General features: G+C 41.6%; 1 protein-coding gene across 1 annotated transcript in view; it reads right to left on the bottom strand.

The window, feature by feature from the left end:
- The window catches only part of CFAP47 (cilia and flagella associated protein 47), a 757346-nt gene that overhangs the window by 46428 nt on the left and 687503 nt on the right, over positions 1-23415 (bottom strand). Inside the window, exons 61-62 of the mRNA XM_014520638.2 lie at positions 5496-5667; positions 4142-4303 (exon numbers count right to left, since the gene is read on the bottom strand). Coding sequence (XP_014376124.2) covers positions 4142-4303; positions 5496-5667 — 334 coding nt within the window. The remainder of the gene's footprint in view (positions 1-4141; positions 4304-5495; positions 5668-23415) is intronic.

The raw sequence follows: 23415 nt of genomic DNA, 5'->3' as shown, positions 1-23415 counted from the left end.
GGTGGGGGCCACCAGACGAGCAGGCAAGTGCTGGATGAGCTGCCCTGCACCCCTTCCCGCATCCCCTGGACAAGCCATGGCTCTGTCCCATGCCTGCCCCACCCCAACTGGACAGCACTTGTCCCAGCACCTGTCCCAGGCCCAGTCCCACTCCACCCTCACAACAGGGACCTTGATCTGCCCCCTACGCCTCTTCCCTCCCCCCACCCCTTCCACCACAACAGTTACCAGCTGGACACTGCTCTTCAAGCTGCCAGGCTGGCATTGGAAACCGGATCGGTATGGGCTGATATGCCTCCTTAACAATCAGGTATTGGTATCGGCCCCAAAAATCTCTATAGGTGCACCCCTAATATTAACTATACTGATTTCCTTTAATTGGCTGCTCAGACTTATTTGGCAAAGGTTGGCTAACCTAGCAGCTACCTGATGATGAGTGCAGTTGGCAGGAAGGATAGGGAAGGAGACAAATATCCCAGAATTGTAAAAGAATGTGTTAGAAATTATTTAGAGAACTAGATGCTTTCAAGTTGGCAAAGCAATATGGGATGCACCTTAAGGTATTGAAGGAATTGGCTGAGGCAATTTCAGAGCCATTTGCATGGAAGATGGGTGAGGTCTTGGATGACTGAAAAAGGACAAATATAATGCCCAGGTTTAAGAAAGGGAAGAAGGAGGATCTGGGGAATTGCAGACCACTTAGCCTGACTGTGATACCAAAAGATCATGGAAAAGGCCCTCAAGGAATTTATTTTGAAAATACCTTGAGAACAAGGTGATCAGAAACAGCCAGCATGGATTAGTACAGAAGAACCAGAGTAAAAAACTCTGACCATTGCCTCTGGACTGCCTAAAAGAACAAAGTAAAGCACATCTGACAGCATGCAGCCTACAACATAGTGCCTATTTCCTGAATTTGCTTTATTAGATTTCCTGAAAAACGGGAAAAAGGAGAAACGTTCCCATTAGCAGCACTAGACATCATAGTCTCTTTAAAAGCCCTTTTATTAGTAGGATAGCACACTTGATTCAGACTTCTGCACAGACACAAATGTACCTTCTCAGCTTCTGCATACACATCTATGGTCCTTAACCTTTTAGTTAGAGCAGCGGAATATGAGTAAAATGATTAGGATCCTAATGAATTTCAACTCTGCCGTTGAGTCATTGTAAGGGCTTGGCCAAACCTGTACTTCATTTTCTGCATCTAAAATGGTAACTACTTTTCCAATACCTACATCAGATCAAGGAAGACCAATTCAGATAAAGTTGTGAATTTCTGTTGAGAAACTTACTGTAAGGTAGGGTTGCCAACCCACCAGGATTGCCCTGGGGTGTCCAGGAATTAGATATAAATCTCCAGGAGACTGCTCAGAGTCACCTGGGAGATAAATGATACAACATTCATTAAAATAAATATTAAATGTTGAATCCAATTTATACAGGAGTCCAGTGGGTTTTTAAAATGTAACAGTAATGTGAATTTGCCTTCCTGAAGTAAAGTCTACGCACCATAATCTGTAACTGATACTGTATATGCATGCCAGTGTACTGATAAGTACACTGGCATGTTCATGTTGTGTGTTTGTGCATTGCAGGCATGATGGCCTTCTAGAAATGTCTAGGAATATATTCAAACAGACTTGGCAGCCCTAATGTGGGGGTGGGGTATAATTTTTATATTATATCTATATATTTATTTTAACATAGTTACAAAGGTTCTCATTTATTAATAGAGTATGTCTTGTAGATCAATTCCTCTTCCATTTACTATTGTGTAACATCCCTAAAAGAACTACAGTAATTTATGCACCTGGAAAAGTAATTTGAAAAATAATTAATGCACTTGGAACTGCCTTTAATGTTTTAAGTATTGTGTCCTTTAGGTGAGGGGCAGAAAAAGCCTCAAGGAAGAACTTAGATACACAAAGCAGCAGATGAAGGTGGAAAAAACAAGTGAAAACCATGTGGCCTTCCACATCTCCAGTGATCTATCAGTAAGTCCTCCGTGGACTGATAATGATCCCTGGATCACAGTTAGGAACTCACTCATGTATCTTAAGTAAATGTATTTAAATGCACTGCATGGCAAATTATTCTTTAAGAAAGGCATTTGCCTAAGCCTAAGAAAGATGAATAGATTTACTTAATCTTTGAATTCTTTGCCTTCTGTTAGCCAAATCAGCCCTTCCTCATACTGAGTGTCCCTTACTCCATGTGTATTCCCACTTTCTTTAGTGTAGAAGACCATATTTTGATATTATTATTCATCATAAACAGCATCTTACTAGAGGAGTAGTTTCACTGAAAGCAATGATATACGCCATAAAGTACTATTAAGTGCAACTAATATTGGCAGAAGCTAACCGTTATGAAAAGGGTTTTTTTGTTTTGATTTTCTAAATCCTAAAAATCCTAAAATCCTAAAAATGATTACTCCTTGAGTTTGGGCTTACAAATCCTTATTCAGACAAAACTTCAAATTAATACACTGTGCAATTTCCTTAGTTACATTGTACAAGATGATGCTCCATATCCCACATTCAGCTTTTAATTTATGTCTTATATTTTATGTTTTTTTTAAAACTCGAAGTCATTTAAGTTATTCAAGCAATAAATTACATCTGTAATATATAGGCTACTTGTGAAATTAATTGTTTAAAACTTTAAAACGAACAAAGAGTATCCTGCATACTAAATTGTAGGTGATGAGGTTTTTCATTCCCAAGTGAACTTCTTCCCCAACAAATAATAATCAAACAAAAATACCTACATGCTTTGGAAGTTTGGAAACAATTGCTGGCACAATTTACAGTGTAGTACAGAGGTCATCCTCTGTGTACTGAACATGGATATTGGAGGGAAATCCTTTCCATGTAAAAGAAGGTTATAGTTTGCCTGACAGGGAAAGAAACCTGTCCTGCATAAACAGCTCTTCCTTTTATATAACTGTAATGATTCAGACTTCATTATGCCTTTTCTGAGAACATTATATCTCTTCACTACTATCAAACACCTACGAGCAGATTATGGCATTGCTAGGGCAATTTCTTCACTTTGGTTCCTGAAACAGCCTAGTCTATTGAAGCTGGTAACTTGAATATCATTATATGTGCCTTAAGCAATATTTTGAGAAAACATCAGTCCTGACAGCCATCCAAACCTCTAACAATTGCCCATCTCCATATTCAACTTTTGGAAGTAAGCTCTTTAAAAAAAAGAGCAAGATGGACCGAGGCATATTTTTCATTCTAGGGTTGCAATGATGACAAATATAGATATATATTTAAAATATATATATTTATTAATTTATCCGCCATTTTATTCAGTAAAAAAAGACACCCATGAACCGATTAAATACTAGCTTTATACTTTTGTTTCTAGCTCATTTTTTCAATAGTTTTAAATTACTGGAATAGAAACCTCACAGCTAATCTCACTTTCTTGCACTATACTGGAGAAGAATATATACTTTACATAATACTATTATACAATTATAAGAAAATCCTGGGAATTAATTATTTTTAAATCAGACTGAGATTACTACTGACAATCTTCTACAGGACTCATAAAAAAGACATTACTATTTTTATACCACCAAGGAAAATGGTACTGAAGATGGAAAAGGAAATGAACTCCGATAAAATGATATTATCTAATTAAAAAGCATATTAGAGGTGGACTTCTGACTTCTTATATAATAAAAGCAAAAGAAACATTTCTAACTGAGTGGTACACTTCCACAATTTAGGGAAGCAACACAACTTTTTAAAGAGACCTAATTTAGTAACAAGATTGGGTCAGCTTCATAATGTCACATACCATGGGTTTCTTACTGTTGTATCAGATCAGTTTGTCCCATCTGATGATCAAATACCAGGGATAAATTGTATTCTACAAATCATCTCTTTGGGTCAGAACAAACACCCCACATGGATAAAATGCCTCTGCTTTCTACCAGTCTCAGGTCTCACATTTTTCCTGCATTATTGGTATATGGCGGTTCTGAGGGGGCTAGTGGGTAGTAACTACCCTTTCCCAAATCCACGATTGTCTACCTCCCCAACCCCATGCCCCATAGGACATATTCAAACACGTGTGTGTGTGTGTGTGTGTGTGTGTGTTGCTTTGATGTCATTACCTTGTCTGACTTGTAAGCCTAAAGCCAACTAGTGATTCCTTGTTTAAGCCAGCTGCTTCAATATTGATGACATCATCCACGTCTGGCTCAGTAGCAATTAACAGTATTGGAAACTTCCAGATACCTCCTGTAGTACATTGTACCATCAGGGTTGCTGAATTCCTTAGAAAGGAAGTTAAAAATATTCATTACAAAAGAAAGCATAATGAAAAGCAAATCTATGTTCCGAGTGCAAAATAACCCTTCATGGCTATAGAACTAGTGGGTATTATAGTGAAAATAAAGTTGGGCTGTAAATTGGAATACAAAAATTATTGTACACATTCTACTGTATTATTCATCTTACTTTGGAATGGAATGCCAGCTAAACAGCAATGCTTGGTTTTTGTATGCTTATTTAACTAGAAAAGGATTAAATGAAGAGGCAAAGAATCGGTGCAGTCATGAGGCATGATTCTTTTTTCTTGGTACTTTATATTCTCATATATTACTCCAGAGTTACTCCTGATTTATGCTGGTGAGAGAGGAGAATCTGGGCAATGGTAAATTAGAACCAAATATTTATGATTTGATTAAGATTCATATATGCTTCTGATAAAACTGATGAGACAGTGTGTGCTGTGGGTTCTGAGATAAGTCAATTGTAGCCTTTCCATCCCATACATAATGCTTGTATGGTTCTTAGCTACATCCATAGGGATCACTGGAATTCGTGCCAGAAGTGCATGGCATGTCAGCTTCTTTAACCTTGGAGTTTCCCCCATGCACTACCCTCCTCCCCCATTGCTGACTGGTGGCGGGGCCATTCACCACCCATGCCTGACGGTCAGGAAGTGAAAACCATAGCTGTGGTTTCAGGTGCAGGCAGTGAACAATGGGGCCCCTCCACCAATCAGCAATGGGGGGGGGGGGTTCACACATATTTAAGTATAAAAACATATATTAAAAATATATAATATTAAGTAAAATTAAAAGTATATTAAAAATATATTAAATATTCTTCAACACAGATAGGCTCCCCTATCTCCACTGGGTACTTTATTTGGATTGAGACTGCAAGTGGTTCTTAGTTGATGCTCTCACATTTCTAGTGATCCTTTCGTACTAAGTACAGTGATGTATATTTAGATCAGAGCATAATTCAACAAAACCACTTCAGCCTGCATTAAGATATCTACGGGAAGAAAAAACAAGCACCTTCAAAATATTTGTTATTAGAAGGAAAATATGGAGAGGAGATAAAGTAATAGAATAGGGATGTGAGATAGGAGTGAAAGGACAGGGGCTTTTTAGCCTCATCTACACGGAGTAGAGACAATCTAGATTTTGTACAGGTTTGAGAACACAGATGTACCTCATTGGTTTGTTAGGTGCAAATATTATATTGAAGATCAGTGTTATAATTCCAGATTCTGCATCCCGATCCTTTTGCACTAGATTTATAGCTACTGAAGACTCAAGCTGAGATTTAACTTTATTGGATTTATATTGAATTTCATATAAAAATTCATCTGTTGTAGAAAACCCTAAATGACACAAGAAGAAAAGATCATTTTGTATACATTCTAAACTCAATCATTTGGCTGTCTAGTAAAATTTCAATTGCAAGAATGCCTCTTAGTACTGAGTATGATATATAATTTACTGAACAGGTATGAACCTAAAAGTGGAGTGATTACTACCTACTAGCTTAAATGTACTGCTTTCTATGATGGGATGGATAACTACAGACAAAAATAAAGAGTTAAAATATTCAGTAGTGTGGAATACTCTGGTTACTACACAAATAGCTGAAAAAGTTATTTCTGGGTGATCAGCCAAATGTAGGATGGAAGACCATGACACGTTGTGGCTGGGGCCACTGGGACACTATAAAATCATCCTTCATTCGAACAATGATGTTAGTGCTGGCTGCCTCGCTGAGAAATGGTTTCTGTACTGAATAATAGCAACCATATCACTAAGCAGCCCGTCTTCTCATCCACTACAGAACATATGTTAAAGCCACAAACCAATGTTCTAGGAGTAACCAACTGAATATCAAGAAGCAAATAGGAGAGCTGGTAAAAACATCAGCCTCTGGAAAAATTGAGTATGTAACAATGGGCTCTATGGAAGGGGACTTCCTTTTTTATACTTGTCATTTAGTTATGTTGCCGATCCATTTAAAAGACTCACACATTTTGATGATCAAAATCCTTTTAAAATCATCATGTAAATTTGCAGAAGATTTAGTCCTATTTAGGCATATGCATCTCAAGAGACTTGCTGAGCTCGCACTGCTTACTGAGATGCGTTAAGGCTGAAAATCTGTTATGTATATTTACTTTCATTAAAACAGTCCTTTCGTCTCCACACAATATAGCTTTCTCAGAGGAGCAAACTTACTGCAGTTTTGCCTATTTGTAAAACTGCTCAAAGTGAACTAAAAACTTCATTCTCTCATTTTTAAGGAAGATGCTCCATTTCACCATTTAGTTAATCTGAGAGACAATTAGAACTTCTGTTACTGTCTATGAAAATATACTGTTTCCTTGGTATTCCATAAGTTAAAACCTGTATACTTAATAACTAAATCTTTTTCTTGGATTTTTAAGGGAAGGAGTTGCACAGCTGTAAGTGGAACTTACCATCAGTAGGCAGCAGGCTATGACTCACAATATATATAGGCTGAGAGTATATAAATTCTGTGCAAGTTAAGTTTATGATACCTCTCTGGGTAACGTGTTCCAGTGTTTTACTACCTTCCTAGTGAGAAAATTCTACCTAGTATCTAACCTAAACTTCTCTCACTGCAACTTGAGACCGTTGCTCCTTGTTCTGTCATCTGCCACCACTGAGAACAGTCTAGCTCCATCCTCTTTTGAACCCCAATTCTCAGTCTCCTCTTCTCTAGACTAAATAAGCCCAGTTCCCTCAGCCTCTCCTCAGAAGTCATGTCCCTCAACTATTTTTGTTGATCTCTTCTGGACTCTCTCCAATTTGTCCACATTCTTTCTGTAGTGGGGGGCCCAAAACTGAACACAGTACTCCAGATGTGGCCTCACCAGCACTGAAAAGAAAGGAATAATCACTTCCATTGACCTACTGGCAACACACTTACCAATGCAGCAACATGGGCACACTGCTGGCTCATACTCATCTTACTGTCCACTGTAACCCCCAGTTGTAACCCTCAGGTCCTTTTCTGCAGAGCTGCTGCCCAGCCAGTCTGTCCCCAGCCTGTCTTGGTGCATTGGATTGACCCGTCCTCAGTGCAGGACTTTGCACTTGTCCTTGTTGAACCTCATGAGATTCCTTTTGGCCCAATCCTACAATTTGCCTGGGTCACTGTCAATCCTAGACCTAACCTCCAGTGTATCTACTATTCCTTCTCCTCCGCCCCGCCACAAGCCCCTTGGTGTCATCTGCAAATTTGCTGAGGGTGCATGCTATGCCATTTTCCACGTCATTGATTAAAACTTTGAACAAAACTGGCCCCAGGACTGACCCCTGTGGCACTCCACTTGATACTGCCTGCCAACTAGACATTGAGCCATTAATTACTACTCTCTGAGCCCAATGCTCCAGCCAGTTTTCTACCTACCTTACTATCCATTCATCGAGCCCATACTTCCTTAGCTTGCCTGCGAGAGTGTTGTGGAAGACCGCATCAATTATGAATGAACTGTGTCACCAGACACATCTACATGAAACATTTACTGCAAAGCTACCTAACTAGTTCTGCAGTAGTCTCCACATCCAAATGTACAGCTCTATTAGGTTGCAGTAAACTGATAAATGGTGCTGTAGGTTAGTACTTGTAAATACAAGTACTATCCTGTGACTATGTTATTTACTGCACAGTAATTCATGTATACGTGCCTACAAGGCTGGCTGGGGCACAAGCAGAGGTGACCCGAGCAGGGTGTGGGGCCCAGGGCAAATCAGCGCATGAAGCCAAATCAGCGCAAAGAAGCCAATGCCAGACCTGCTGTCAGAGGCAGGCAGGGTAGCGAGCAGCTGGACACAGAGCCACTGCTCTGCCCAGCTCCACGCCACCGCTGCTCTGCTTGGCTCCATGGGGCCCCCCCAAAGCACAGGGCCCAGTCAGAACTAACTGCTGACTAGCCCCTGCCAGCCAGGGCTGCTTTGACCTGGCTCAACATGCTGCGGTCCTGGGTGCACATGTATATGTGGTGCCCGGTAGCAAAAAATTCCGGCAAGATATGTATGCGTGTACACACACACTTCTCTCGTTTATGAAGTCCTTAGGATTTTTTTTTTTGTCTCCCCTTGTCCCCCATGTTGTCTTGCTCTTTGCTGAGTACAGTTCCATCCTTTTCCAAAGCAATGTTTTGTAAGTTGTTGGTGTGCCGCACTCAAATTAAGACAGCTCAAGGCCTGTTATAATTTCTCTACACAAATGCCAAAACATGGAGATACAGACATAAAAATTAACTTAGCATGAGAGAGAAAGGATGACATCATTTGGAGTCTACCACAGAGGGAAAATTGCAACTGCTGAGCAGATGTTTCTTTTAGCAGTCAAATTGCACAATACCGCACAGAAGATGCTTATTGTATAGTTCACACAGTTCAGACGATAGGAAGATGATGTGGTATCTGGTAAATTGTGAATTACATTCTGCTTTTAGTTTCTGAAAAAAATGTTTGCTTTGGATTCCACAAAAGTATCAAATATTTCACTTTTACTAACAAGTGATTAAATATTTTTTTTCTTTTCAGGGCTGGCTGTTTTTTAAGCTGTTCTATGATCATGCTAAGCATTCAGTCAAAATATTTTAATATTTACAATGCCTAACAAGAAACAATGCATTTATAAGTGCCAAGTGAAAATAGGTTAAACCTTTTTGCTGGTCCCTTAGCTGCCTGTGAATCTGCACTGCAAATCTAATTTACGGCTGTTCAAAACAGAAAAATGTAATTAGATTTTCATCAGAGCTGCAAACCCTAAAGACTACCATATTATCATATTATGGAAACCCTCTGTGAATATGTTAATATTTGTTTCTAGACAGTTCTGTGACACATATGCTGCTTCAACTAAATGGCAGCTGCTAGAGGCAAAAAAGGTTGTGCATCATCACCCAAAAATTGTCCAAATTGCATGGCTAACTTAAATGATCAACGTTCTCTTATCACTTAAAGGTTCCAGTTTTCATTAAAATAATAAACAAATGACTGGGGGAAGGGACTTTAATGCTTTTAAAATATTGGCAAAGTTAAGTGCATGTGCAGCTTTTACTCATCACAATTTTACACCTGGTTTAAAAAGATCATAAATTGGCTTTAATCAATCATAACTTTTGCTTCTAAAAATCATCATTCTCTTTTTCCTGCCTAATATATTTTCCACTTTCACTAACACAAATTGCAAAATAGATAATCAGCAGTATAATGCAGCCCACTTAACTGACTCCCTGTTTTCAAAATGAAGGGAAGGAAGATAATTCAATGGACAGCACCCACATTGTTTTTAGTCCCTAAGCCACTGATCTGCTGCATGGCCTTGGAGAAGCCATTCCATCTGTCTGTGCTTCAGTTTCCTCCCTTGTTAAACAGCCATTGTAATATTATCTTTCAAAGTGCTTGATGACCAATACTGCTCCTTCTTCCTTAGCCCAGACCATGGAACACAGTGGGCACATCTACACATGCAATTAATGCACCTGAATTTTCTTCACAGAAAATTCAGGCTCATTAAAGCACTCCAGGGTACATGTCACATGTGTGCCCCTCTTGGGAGCAAATTGTGCCCTCTTGCAGCAACCACGTGGAGCTCCAGGCTCCCCCAGGTGCCAGCCCTGGAGCTGTTAGGGGGCACAGGGGTGGGTCCTGATCCCCATGTAGCCAGGAGAGCCTTCCTTGCTTGGTGGGGATGCTGCCTGCTAGCCTTGTGGGGATCAGGAAGCTCCTGATCTCCACATGGTTGATGGGCAGCACCTCTGCCACATCTGGACAGCTCTCTCAGCCATGTGGGGATTGGCATGAGTCCTGTTCCCCACATGATGGGAAGACAGCTGCCCCTTGACCTGGCACAGCTCCCCCTGTTTGGACTTAGCTAGACAGCAAGCCCCCTCTTGCCTGCCAGCAGCAAGTAGGGCTGTGCGAAGCTTCGGGTGCTGATTTGATTCACAGGAGATTTGGCCCAATTTGACTGCCGAATCTCCAAATCCAAGTCAACTCAGGAGACCAATTAAAAGGTACGAAGCTCTCCAAATCAATTTGGAAAAGGTTGGGAGAACTTTAGAGATTCAAGCATTCCCTGCTGGCTGCTGCAGGGAGCTGGACCCAGATTCTGTGTTCGTAAGTACGGGGTGGAGGAGGGGGATATGGAGAAGTGGGTAGGAGACCATGGGGAGCCCCCTGCCAGGACCCATCCACTGCCTGCTCCCCCAGTCCCCCTGAGTGCACACTGGCCCCCATCCACTGTCCCAGCCCCCCATGGCTGCCCCACCCCGCCCCAGCTCTTAAAAAAAATCCCCCACTCACTGGCTGCTGCCCGGCAGGGAGGGGATCCCCACTGCCCCCCACTACCCCATGCCATGTGGGGGGCTCCGTCATGAGCCCCCCAACCCCCACCTTAAAAAAAAACACAATCCCCTCACACTCACCAGCTGTTGCAGTGGCCTCCAGGCTTCTGGGGGCTCATGACAGAGTCCCCCACATGGCACAGGGCAATGGAGAGCAGCAAGGATCGCGCCCCACCTGGCAGGAGCCGGTGAGTCAGGGCTCTTTTTTTTTTTAAAGAGCTGGGGCAGGCAGGGCAGCCATGGCAGGGCCTGGGAGAGTGGGCAGTGGTTGGGGGCTCATCGCAGAGGCCCCCCCACCAAGCATGGGGCAGTGGGGGGCAGTGGGAATCACCCCCTAACTGACAGCAGCTGGTGAGTGGGGGATTTTTTTTTTCAGAGCCGGGAGCTGGGGCGGGTGGGGCAGCCATTGACAGGGGATAGGGCCATTTCAGAGATTCGGCCAGTTTGGCTGTGGCTGAATCTCTGAATCAGATTCAGCCAAATCGATTTGGGACAGTGATTCGAGTCACCAAATCGAATCACTGTCCCCCAAATCGGCTGAATCCGAAGTGAATACTAGCTACTTCACACAGGCCTAGCAGCAAGCCCCCTGCAAATTGCTCCCAGTCAGCGTCTACATATGCACCAGTGCGTAGTAGGTAACACACTATTAATCTAGTACCTGTGTTTCCTGGTATTAGCAAATGGTGCATTAGCCTAATTTACTGCACTGTAAGTCTTGCACACTTGTAGATGGTGACACTTTACTGCACATTAGACTAGTCTAATGTACAGTAAAGTGTGCCATGTAGATGCACCCAGTACTGAGGAATAATTTCCCATGAGGATTAAATAAATTTTCTGCTTAGGTGCACCACTAACACCAGTATTGTGAGATTCACAGTACTGCAGTTTAGGCAGTTAACCAACAGCTCAAAGAACTAATTTTGGCTTTAGCCTCTTTGCCAGTATCTGAAGAACGGTTTAGCTCACCTGAGAAATGCAGGTGTGCTAAATGCTTCTGTGTGCTCTCCAGTTTTAAGTGTTTCAATATAGATATAGAAGCTTCACTATAATCATCCTTTTTTTTTAATCTCTTAACTTTTAATTTTTCTTCATGGCTGTATTTACAAGTGCTTCAGTTTTACTTTTTGGGCGCACGTTGAAATAGGAAAATAGGAAAAACAGGCATAAGTCCTCCAAGATAAATATTATAAACTTGATCATATGTTGAGGATTTAGCATGTATATCTATCTCTATCTCTATATCTCGAGAGATAGAGATAGATATATATGCCTCCACAGTACAAACGGTGGAGAGTCACATTAAAACCATATTTTAAAATGTTATTTCTTTGCTTCAAAACAAATTGCTAGAGTTATTTAAATAAGAAATGGCAATATTATTTTGGCTTGGTTCTGTCAAAGTTATGACCAGGTGAATCTTGTATTGTCAAAAACTCTTTACTCTAAAATGTCATGCTTCTAAATATTTTTCTCTTCCTTTCTCCAAAATACTCATTACTCTACCCTATCAGTAACTGAGGATTTCCAAAATTCAGTACATGTGTATGCAACATCTGTGCATGCAAAATTTGTCAGGACAAATATAGAACCTGAATATGAAAACGTGGCAAGTTTCCTTATCTTTGTGAAATGTCTGTCATTTTTATTCAAGTCTTAGATAGGATATTCATAAAAAGTACTTGATACAGCACATTTTTTTAGGAAAATCAAAAGAAACTAAAACATAGACCACCCTGTTTCTGATGAAGAATGTCTTGTATTCGAAAGCTTGTCTAAGTATCCCAAGTACACAGTTGGGCCAATAAAAGATATGGTCCTAAGAAACCCTTGCCTCTTGTAAATTCCTGGATAATCGCCATAACATTACCTTTTTTAACACATCATTTGATCCTCAGTGAAATTATGAGAAATCTTCAGCTGCTGTGATGTTTATGTTTCTTCCTCTCAAATTCTTTTCACTTTCCATATCAAATCACAACTTCTTATCCCTATCTCCAAGGCCCTCTACAACTCCACTCCAAATCATATATTCTAATCTACAGGTGACCCTTGCCATTCGTGGGGGATAAATTCTCATATCCCCCGCAAATGGCAAAATCCGCAAATAAGGCACTGCGCTCATGAGCACCGTCTGCGTTCTTGAACTCTGTGCCCCCAGCAGCTAGGGGGGGCATGGCTGCTCTGGCAACAACAGGAGCACAGTGGTAGGAGCCCAACAGCGGCAAGCATGGAGCTCTTGAGGAGCTCCTTTAAGTGTATTTAAGAAGCGGGTTTGGCATTTGCAAATATTTGAAACCGCGAATGCCAAACCCATGAGTAGTGAGGGTTTCCTGTACTTCATGTCCCATTGACTATTATCCTAGCATCCTCCTGAACATTTCTTGTGTAAGCTCTCACATCTGCCTTTCATACTTGCCTCTGTCTTCTTATGCATCTAGTGACTTCCTTCTCACCATTCGACTCCTTCTTTAAGTCATTTCTGTTACAAGGCTTTAGAAACTTTTTCCCCAAAATATCTCTGCAACTCCGAGACAGGATCATCAGCCTGCCAGTTCACATGTCTGAAATAGGCTATCTGTCAGATTCATATAAAAAAGTCCTCAAGGCAAGGATTGTACTGTCTTCTGTATGCGTAATGTCCTGTAGAGTGACTGACTACACTTAACACTTACCAAAAGAACGAATTGTGAGAACTACAGAAAAAGCAATATTTCTCTTAAATGTGCTGGTCAATTTTTTTTAAAAATCACTTCTCTAAATCTGTATTTAGGTACCCAGATGAAGTTATAACCTTTCTGCTGTCTTGCTGGCATTAGAATTTTTTATGCTGCTGATTGAAGTGCTTATTATTAAGTCTTTTTTCTTTTAGGATATCCTTTGAGTTACTTGCTTCCAGGAGTGAAGATATAGAGTTCTTTAGAGAAGGGGAAATTACTGACAATGTAATTCTGCTTCTCTGAAAGTATCTTTCTGAATTCTTGAACTCCCACTGACTTCCATTTAAAGTTGGAGGAACTTCTGGTTTGATGTACTTCTTTTCTTTTCTTTCCCACGTTAAAAATAAATGTCATCAGCTAATATATAATTATGTTTATATTGAAATTACACTTATATTGCAATGGGGCAATTTTTCCCCCCTCATGTTGTTTTTTGGCTTATTTTGAGTATTTAACAAAACTTTTTGACAAGATCTCATTTTTTCCTCTTGTTGTACACATACTTTACACATCACAAGAGAGAGGAAGAAAAGTGATTATGTAGTCACAAAACAACCAGAAGGACATGGGATCAGATATTATATGTCTGAATCTGCTTTTCATTCTGTGTTTTTTAAACTGACTACTGTATTTACCCAGTAAATTAGCTTTAATTTAATTTGAATTACTTATCATTATTGTTGTATAGAATCTAAATATCAGAGTGTCACCTTAAATCCGTATCCCCAGTGCTACAGGGGGAAAGTAGAGGTGCAGGGGGAGGAGGAGCAGGAAATGTGGTGGGGAGGAACAGGTGGCAGGGGGGAGGCAGTCCCCTTGCCCGCCCTTGTCCCTACTGCAGCCTGCCCCCCGCCCCTTATGTCTGCACCCCCAGCCACCTCTTGCTATTGCCTGCCTCCCCGTGCTTGTGCCCCCAATCCTCCCAGCTGCTTACTGTCAAGCATGGCTCTTGTTCCACTCCCTCCTGGGGCACACAGCACATGGAAGATCTGGCCCCTGCCTGGTTACACAGAGGCAGCAGCAGCTCTGGCCCTGGGACACTGCTGTAATGACTAGTTAGGGGCCAGAACTTCCATGGTCTCCGTGCTTCAGAAGGAATAGAACTGGAACCACTCTTAACAGTGGGCACGTCTACACGAGACATTAACTGTGGAGTAGGCTAATTAGCTCCACAGTAAACATCTTGTGTCTAAATATGCAGCCCTATTAGGCTGCGGGGAACTAATTAACTCTACAGCAGGATAGTACTTGTAAATACAAATACTATTCTGGTGCAGCGTTTATTACTCTGCTATAGCATATCTGCAGTCACTAACTGGGCTAGCTGGGGCACACAGGTGCTTCAGTGTGGGGGCTGCCTGCTGGCTAGCCCTGCACTGGAGCTCCCTCATGCCCCAGCCAGCCCTTCTGCAGCATGTTGAACTGGGTTGAAGTAGCCCTGGGCTAGTAGATTGAGCCAAGGTGAATCCAAAACAAACCCATCTGCCCCCATTTTGAAAGGGGAAAAATCTTCATCTTGGATTTGAGTAAATATGCTGGATTCCAAATGGGTAGTGTTTCTTTTTATTGTTTCTGCTATCAGAGGCAATAATTAGGTCAGTCCATATAACTGTGTTAACTTTTTTTGTCAAACCTACATTTTGTGATCAATAGCAAACTTCCTGGGAGAGCTCTATAGCAACAGCCTTTTTCACTGTAAAGTCTTCAGGAGGAACTATCTTTATGCTATGACAGAAAACTCCAAGGTGCTATCATAATGCAAACAGCAAAAATAGTATAAGATGGCAAACAGATGTGGTAAAAAAAAAAAGAAAAAGAAAAAAAATATGGTCCCAGGCTCCTAGACACTATTGTTGCCCGTGGGGACTAGGTACCTTTACCATTTGAGCCCAAGGCCTCTACAGTTATGGTCACTTTGCTGCTCAACACTACTTTCCTTGTTGCTGCGCCTCTCTTGGTTTTGTCCATTCTCTTTCTCTATTCCCTTCTTTCCTGCATCTTTCCCTCTCTACCTCCCCGCAACCTTTCTGTCTTTTTTTTTCCACTTTGCATGTTTATAATTTTGTTTTTCATCTTTAAAATGTACAGAAATTTCTGATGAGGCAATTGGACTCCCATAAACAATGATATATCTGTTATGCAATCAATACATTTGTCTTTTGTTACATATGGTATTATACAATTTTATACAAAACTAGTTCTTTACAGGAACCATAAACATTTTTAAAATGCAATAATTTCTAACATACCCTTCTTCATAAGTCAACTTTAACTTTTTCTCTTTCAGTAATGATTTCAAAATAGTTAACAATTTAATAATTAATAAAAGTGGTCTTTTTATTTTGTTACTTCTGATTTATCAATAAACCACCTGGCCATAATCTTTTCTCTTCTTTATAATTACATATTATTTCCTGAAGAACTGATTTTGTATCAACTACACAAGAATTTTTAAGGTTTCTGATTTAGGTGACTGTTTAGAAAAATATATTTTCTGTTGAAAAATTCACAAGTACAATTGACTCTGTATCTTAGCTGATTTTCTTCTATATAGTTTTGAAACCATTTGTTTTTCTAAATATATTCTAAATATATATATATTTTTTTAAACTAGGTTTACTAGGATCCAGAGTATGTAATTATTTGTGGTAAAAAGATAGACCAGTCTGATTCATCCCGAAGCCATGGGTGACTATATACTTGCTCCAGGGCTGGTGGGGTGGGGAGGGGAGTGTTTTAACTAGAGTGGATCTCAGGAGCCATGCTAAAATACCTGCAGCATTCCATGTATTCAGTGTCCCATGCTTCATAATAACTGAGAGATAAAAAGGTAAAGCTGACTTATGAGGAAGGGTATGTTAGAAACAATTACATTTTTAAAAATGTTTATAGTTACTGTAAAGGACTAGTTTTGCAGAAAATTGTATAATTATATAAGTGAATTCAACGAGCTTTAGTTAAAGTGCCCCCACCACCATTTAGAAACACGGGATTCTGAATCCAGGAGACACTGCAGCATGCTGGAGCATTTTGATTAGAGCACTTCAGTAGATTTGATGTGTTCTAATCAGAACACATCAGAAAGTGCCCCACGATTCCACACGGATGAAAAGCGTTTAGTGCATTTTGCTCCATTTCCTGTTTTCAATTTGTTTTCATTGAAATGTCATTTAAAAAGATGAATTCTCTCGGATATCTGAAAAGTTACTTGAGACATTAATACATCAGTAAACACCATGAGAACCAAAGAGAGACCAAATTGAAGGCTATGTGTGGGAGGAAAAGCCCTGGTAATGGAAGGAAGCCTGAGGGTGACCCTTTTCTTCAACTTCACTTAGGCAGAGCAAGGAACACTGCTGGGGACCAGAGTACCATGCCACGTTTTCAGAGCCAGTGCTTGCTCTAGATGGGCAGCAGCAAAGCCCTAAGAAGTACTTCCAGCTCCAGAGATGGGTAGCTGGGGAGAGACCATAGTGTCCCAGCAGAGGAGACGCCAAAGGACTCTCCTGCTGGTGTCTGCCTGCGGTCGACTATGGCAAGGGGGTACATGGCAACTGGCAAGTGTGGTCAGAGGACCACCAACCAGACTGTGGACCATTGCCGGAGCATTGGGGAGGCACACCTGGAGAAAGTTGAAGCTCTGGAGTGAAATAGGTGCCCAAGGAGATGAATAGTACACAGCTTTGGGTCACGAGCTGGCCATGAGTGTTTGTTTCCATTTTCAAATTGATTCGCTTGTTTTCAGGGATGTTAAAGTAAATCTATAGGGGGGATCCACCCCAGATGCATGAAGGGACTTAAATTGATTCTTCATTTTTCAGTTCTCTTTGGAACTGCTAAAGAGAGGAATTGATAGACAGAGAGAGGGGAATTGACCCCAAAGACAATACATGCCTGTTGAATTGATTAAAGTTTGTTATGAGACTATTCAAATGAATTGATAGATGGAGGAACACATGCACGCTAAGTAATGGTGCTTATGCTCAGGACTACTAAGAATGGAAATGGGGAGATCTAATTGAACTGCTTGTAAAAACTTGGATTGCCCTGCTCAGTGGATTAAGCCCGACAGAAGAGGCCTGACATATAGGCCCAGTAGCCCTAGATAGGACCAATTTATTCCTCCTACAAATATGGTCTGCATGAGCATTTGTGTAGGGCGAGGTGTCAGCAGTGGATTTTCTGAAGAAAGCCTGAGGAGTGAGATATTTTGATTTGTAATATGTTTGCTGACCAGTGGTTAGCAAGGAGAAATCTGTCATTGCTTAGGTGCTGTTATGATCTTTGTATTTAGTAAGGAGGACCTAAAGCCCAGGATAACATGTTGACTTTGTGTCAACAAAGTCATATCTAAAATCAACTAAATCTGTCTGTGAACTGAGAGGTTTGTGAGCCAAAGTTTCAAAAGGGCCACCGCAAACCTTATCTCTCTCCCTCCCTACTTGTGTGCATGCCTATTTTAAGGAATATCAATTGCACTTTAGGTGACAGAACACACAAGTGCAGAACCCATTTTTATATACAAGTGTGACAGCATTCACAAAGAGAAAGATTTGCAAGGATAAACACTAGCTAAAATCAACAACTAAGTTTTGTGCTGAGAAATGAGGGTGTACAGAAATGAATATTTGCATTGTAAAAATTTGGTCCAATTAAGACTAACCACCAGCTACTGCTATCAATTCTAAACAGACTGGGTGTGTGTACACATGTGCTTTAATGTGCAGTAGCCTATTTTACTGTGTATTAAAGCATCGTGTAAAAAAACCTTGCAATTCTGCTAAGGCAAAGTAAAATAGGCTAGTGCACATTAAGCATCACTTTAAAAATGTGCACTTTTGGTACTGTGCATAAGGGCAGCCTAATGCGCATTCATTTAGTACCTCACATTGGATTTAAAATTTAATGTGCATTAGGACAAGACATTAATGCACATGTAGATGTGCCCATTGGCTAAGTAAAAGAGACTATAACATGTCACAAAATGTTGCTAAATAAAGGATTTTCTTTGATCCCTTTTGAATTTTGAATTCCTAATGAAATTTACTCTTGTTTTTAGCTAGTTGTCCTTGTTCACTTTATTCATGCATTAGTCTCACTGGAATTCATGCATTAGACTGGAATGAGACTTTATTCATGCATTAGACTGGAATGAGACCAGTGTCATGAACAAAAGAGATTTCGGTCATGCCTCTGAAACCCAAACTTAGGTAAAGTTATTTACTTGACTGTATTTTGAAAATCTGGTTTGTTTAACAAACGATTTCTCTACGGCCACAATATATCTGTAAAAAAACCCAAAACCCCTCAAAGCCCAAAAAATCTCATTAAAAGCATTATAAGGTCACATTGTCAAATACCTAGAACTCAGAAAATGATAGACTTAAGCTTGCCCATGAGATATAAATCCAGGCCCCTTATATGTATGCATTATGATGCAGTCTTGGATAGTCTATATTACACTCTCATCAGCAGTGTAGGCAAATTCACAGGATCATAGATTAAGTGACACTGATCTGATCCAGTGTGGCAATTCTTGTCACCAACAGTACCAACTACTTTAGAGGTAGCAGTTAGAAACCTTGCATGTACAGCAATGACTATAGTTCTAACATGGATTTCCCATAGACAAGGAAATGCAACCTGCCCAAGAGTCCTTATGACATTTTTTTACACTATATGAATGTGACTGGAGATCCATAGCATTTCTAGGTCCAAATATGGGAGGCAGTGTTGATATCATATCTCAGTATAAATAGAGAACAGATGAATATATCGATTGCTTGCTAAGGTTATATTGTGCTTTTCCCAACAAATAAAAATCATAGAAACACACAGGACATTTTTGAGAAACGAGGCTCATCTATCAAAAGAAATAACATAACAAAATGTTGCATAGGTAAGATAGTAAAACCTTAAACGTAAGCAGATTTTTTTCAGAATTTGTCATACAATTTTAATACTGCATTTACCCAAATACAGTATGATCCTGAATTTAAGATGACCTACCAATAATTAGATTCTAGACACAGAAAATTTATCTATTTATTATAATTTTTCATGTCTAGAATCTATTTTTGGAGGGTTATCTTATATTTGCCTCCCACTACAGTGACTGTGTCCCCTGCCTGTAGTGCCCCACAGCCTCTGCCCCTTCCATAGCCTCTGCTTTCAACCTCTGGACTCTCCTCCTCTCCCTCTACCCTCTCTGCAGCCTCTGGAGATACCACCACTGCTGAAGCTGCCAATACTGCTGCTGCCGCCGCATGTTTTGGTGAGGCTACAGCTACCTCGTGCTCCATGACCTGGCTAGAATGGGGCTGGAACAATGCCTGATGGTAAGCAGTGGGAGGGTGTAGGGAGTGGAGCAGAAGTGCCAGGCAGAGGTAAGGGCAGGTGGCTGCTGTGACTCCAACTTCACCCCTGACCCCAGCTTGGGGCTGCAGCAGCCACCGGGCCTCTTCCCACACCTAGAACTCAAATCCAGGATGAGGAGCTTTTATCCTATGCTGAATAGGGGAAAAAACTTTACCATGGATTCAAGTTAACATGGTATATTTAAAAGAATATGATAACATTTGTAGGTATAAATGGTAATATCCCTGTGAGAGGGGAGGCAAAAGCCCCCACAACACACCCCAAACTCCATCGGCGCCACGACACTCACAGCAGGAGTGAAGATGAACGGCAGCTGGGGAGAGATGCCGATGAAGGCTCAGCAGTTCCGGAGCTGCCTGAGCCTGTGAATCAGCAAGACCCAGGGGCATGGCTCTGGAGAGGTGCAAGCTGCTCAAAAAGCAGCCAGAGATACAGCTGGGCTGGCGCCAGGGAGCAGAACGCTGGCCAGGAGATGCCGGCTGCAGAACCAGAAAGCTTGAGCCCCGGACGCTGGAGGAAGGGGCCGGATGCTTGCCAGAGGGCCCAGATGGACAAGGTGAAGAGTGTGAGCGCCAGACACTGACGGGGGCAAGGTAGTCCCACTGGGGAGCAGCAACCCCACAGGACACCGCAGGGGAATAGTGGGGCTCTGACTGGGAGCTCAGACACTGTGACAGGGGACAGCCCTGTAGGACTGTGGGCACACTTGGGCAGCCCTGCAGCGAGCAGAGCGCAGGGGATCACTGACCCCAAGAGGGGGAAGTAAACAATGCCAGCTGGTGGGACCAGAATAGCTTGACTACACGTCAGCTGGGCCCCAGGCAGTTCACACTGGGAAAGCCGACAGAGACTGGGCATGGGGACGCTGCCTGTCCCCATGCCTGCTAGGATAGAAGGGATGGACGAGTCCCCCAAGTGACCGAGGGTACAGGGAGATGGAATCCCAGGAGCCCATCGGCAGACACCGGACACTTTTCAATTAAGTTTTCTTCAGTTACGGTTAGCTCTGGATGGTGCAGCTTTAGTTGCCCAGGAACTGGCCGAAAGACAAGGGACAGACATGCAAAGACTGATGGCCAGGAAGACCTGACCCATTTGATGCGGGCAGCGTAGATGAGGCAAGATCATCCAGGGGAAGACCTGCAGTGAGCAGCGTTTGCCCAGGCCGTGGAGGTGGTAAGGGCGGGGTAAAGGGAAGGTTGGAGCCCCACGAAGAAAATCCAGAGTTGAGACCCCCTCAGGCCATCTACAGGGACCTGTCTCCACAACAACAAGCAGCAAAGATGTGGCAGGTGAGTAGGCACAGTGCCCGAACCATCTAGGTGGCACCAAAGCCCGATCTCACCCTGAAGTCGCTGTGGGGCAAGGCACCAACCAAAAAGGGGCCAAAGCCCTATAACACCTAGAAGCGACAATCCCTTTAAAAAAGTAGCAAATTCCTGCATATTAAAATTAAAATAATTTTCTAAGTTCAGATCTGGAATACTAATCAAATTTAACTTCTCTTGCTATCCATCAGTACCAATATCCACACCAGTTTTCTACTTGATGATGTGAGGTGTTCAAGTTGCATGACTACCTAGATCCTAAGGGCATTTTTATACATGCTCCTGGATATGGCACTGGGTGCTTTAATTAGTGACTTGTGCTAATTAAAAGTGCCCGCGCGTCATGTGTATTTGCATCGTCGCACATCTCCATGCTGAGAAAACGGTGGCGGGGCACTTTGAGGTGAAGTTCATCAGATGTGTTTTATTCCCATTTGTCAGTGTAGACACACATGGCAATGCTGATACACGTGATGCATGAGGCTGCCAGAGCACATCAATTCCCATGCTCCAGCAGACTTGATTAATTGAATCTGCTCTGACACGCTGGATTTCCAGCATGTCAGAGCAGGCTCTCTGCATGTGTGAAGAAGCCCTAAAGACAATGGATGTATTATTAAAAAACAGAGTGTGAAATCCTGATCCAATTAAACTTAATGGTAATAGTTAATTAACTTCATTGGATCCAAGATAATAACCATACAGTGCAAGATACATATGTTATGCTCTTCTGCTCTGTCTGCACTGTTGCTGTGAGACAATAACACGGTAGGAGTAAAGAGATGGTTCAGCCTGAATATCAGCTTTGCTTGAAAACAAGAATTTTAGCATCATTAAGGTTTGACAATATCATCAGTGTCATGTATATGTTTTAAATAGAGAGGACCATGAAAATGTGATTGTAAAGGTGAAAGGGGCAAAATCCTAATCCACTTTACCTGCCCAAGTGGCACTTACTTCAGCTGCACAGCTTCCATTTTTGGCATCCTAACACATGGTAGGATCCTATTGGCTGAGTACTTGCATATCCAAACAGTTACTAAACATGATCAGTAGGCTGGACTCTGGCGGGACAGGTATGCCTTCCACTTGCATGTATTTGGTTGAGTGTAATTTTTGAAAATGTAGTCAGGAAAAAACCATGACTGTTTTGGGTTGGATGACAGGCAAGCAGACCTAATAACCCAATGGTTAGGGAACTCATCCAGGAAGTGAGAGAGACAGGTTCAATGGGTTTTAATGCACATCTCTCCTACTTCTAACAACCATGTACAGATTGTCCAGTCTACTCTCCAGCCTTCCTCTTGAAACGGACCCACTGCACCTTGCATTTAATAGTCATAGGATTATATGGATAGAAAGTAGTGGGAAAGTCTCAGCCCCATTGAGAGGCTAAAACCCAGTCTCCTCCATTTGAGGGCAGCAGCTATCTCAAAAAAACACACATCTTTAAGATTATGGTCCACCCCCTCTTGGCTCCATGTATCTCTTTCTCTTCACTTCCCAGAAGGCCAACTTAGAAAAAAAAAGTGCTGGAGAAGAAACAGGATAATGCCTAGCCTGTGACCTGGTGACTGTTCTAGAAAGCAAAAGAGATGTAGGCTCACAGTCCTTTTGGGTGGTCAGGGTAAAAAAACCTGTGTTTCCCACTTCCCAAATGAGTGCCCTAATCAGAGGATATTGGGCTAGAAAAAGTTAGGCCCCTCCTCCGCCCACCTGGATTTTTGCTGAGCTACAAATTCAGAACTGTTGCTTGCCCAGGTACACATACACAGAACTGCATACCTGTCCAGCTAAAGCACAGCCTACTGAGCATATGCAGAAGCCATATGGATGCTTGTTTATGTCTGCACAGCACATGGACCAGGATTGTGAACTGTGTGAAAGTACTAAAAACAGCAGTTATGCAGCAAGATAAATGCCATTTGGGCATGCGAACTGAAACTCAGCAAAAGCTATTGTGTGCTTCTCTCTCTTTTTTGTGAAGTATTTTATATTTCTGTATTACTGGTTAGTGGAAAATATTAGTGATTCTCATCCAGGGTACTGTGGCACTCTGGTGTGCTTTGAGATCTTTGCAAGGTGCTGCAGAGTGCCATGCAACTATAGCACTGTTAGATGTGCAAACAAGATTTACGATATAAACTAAGAGATTTCAAATAGAAATCCATGGCATTAAAAACATTCTGACCTGTTCTGGTCTTTCTGAGTTCTTTGCAGCCGAAAAACTGTTTAAAAAAAAATCAGTCAAACCTAGGATCAACAACAGCCTGTATGCTGTGCAGGAAGCTACCTAAGGAAGCCAGTAA

This window comes from Alligator sinensis, unplaced genomic scaffold (assembly GCF_000455745.1).
Source record: "Alligator sinensis unplaced genomic scaffold, ASM45574v1 scaffold243_1, whole genome shotgun sequence".
NCBI lineage: Eukaryota > Metazoa > Chordata > Crocodylia > Alligatoridae > Alligator > Alligator sinensis.
The sequence above is the reverse complement of the archived record's forward strand: the minus strand, read 5'-3'. Positions and strand labels throughout refer to the sequence as shown.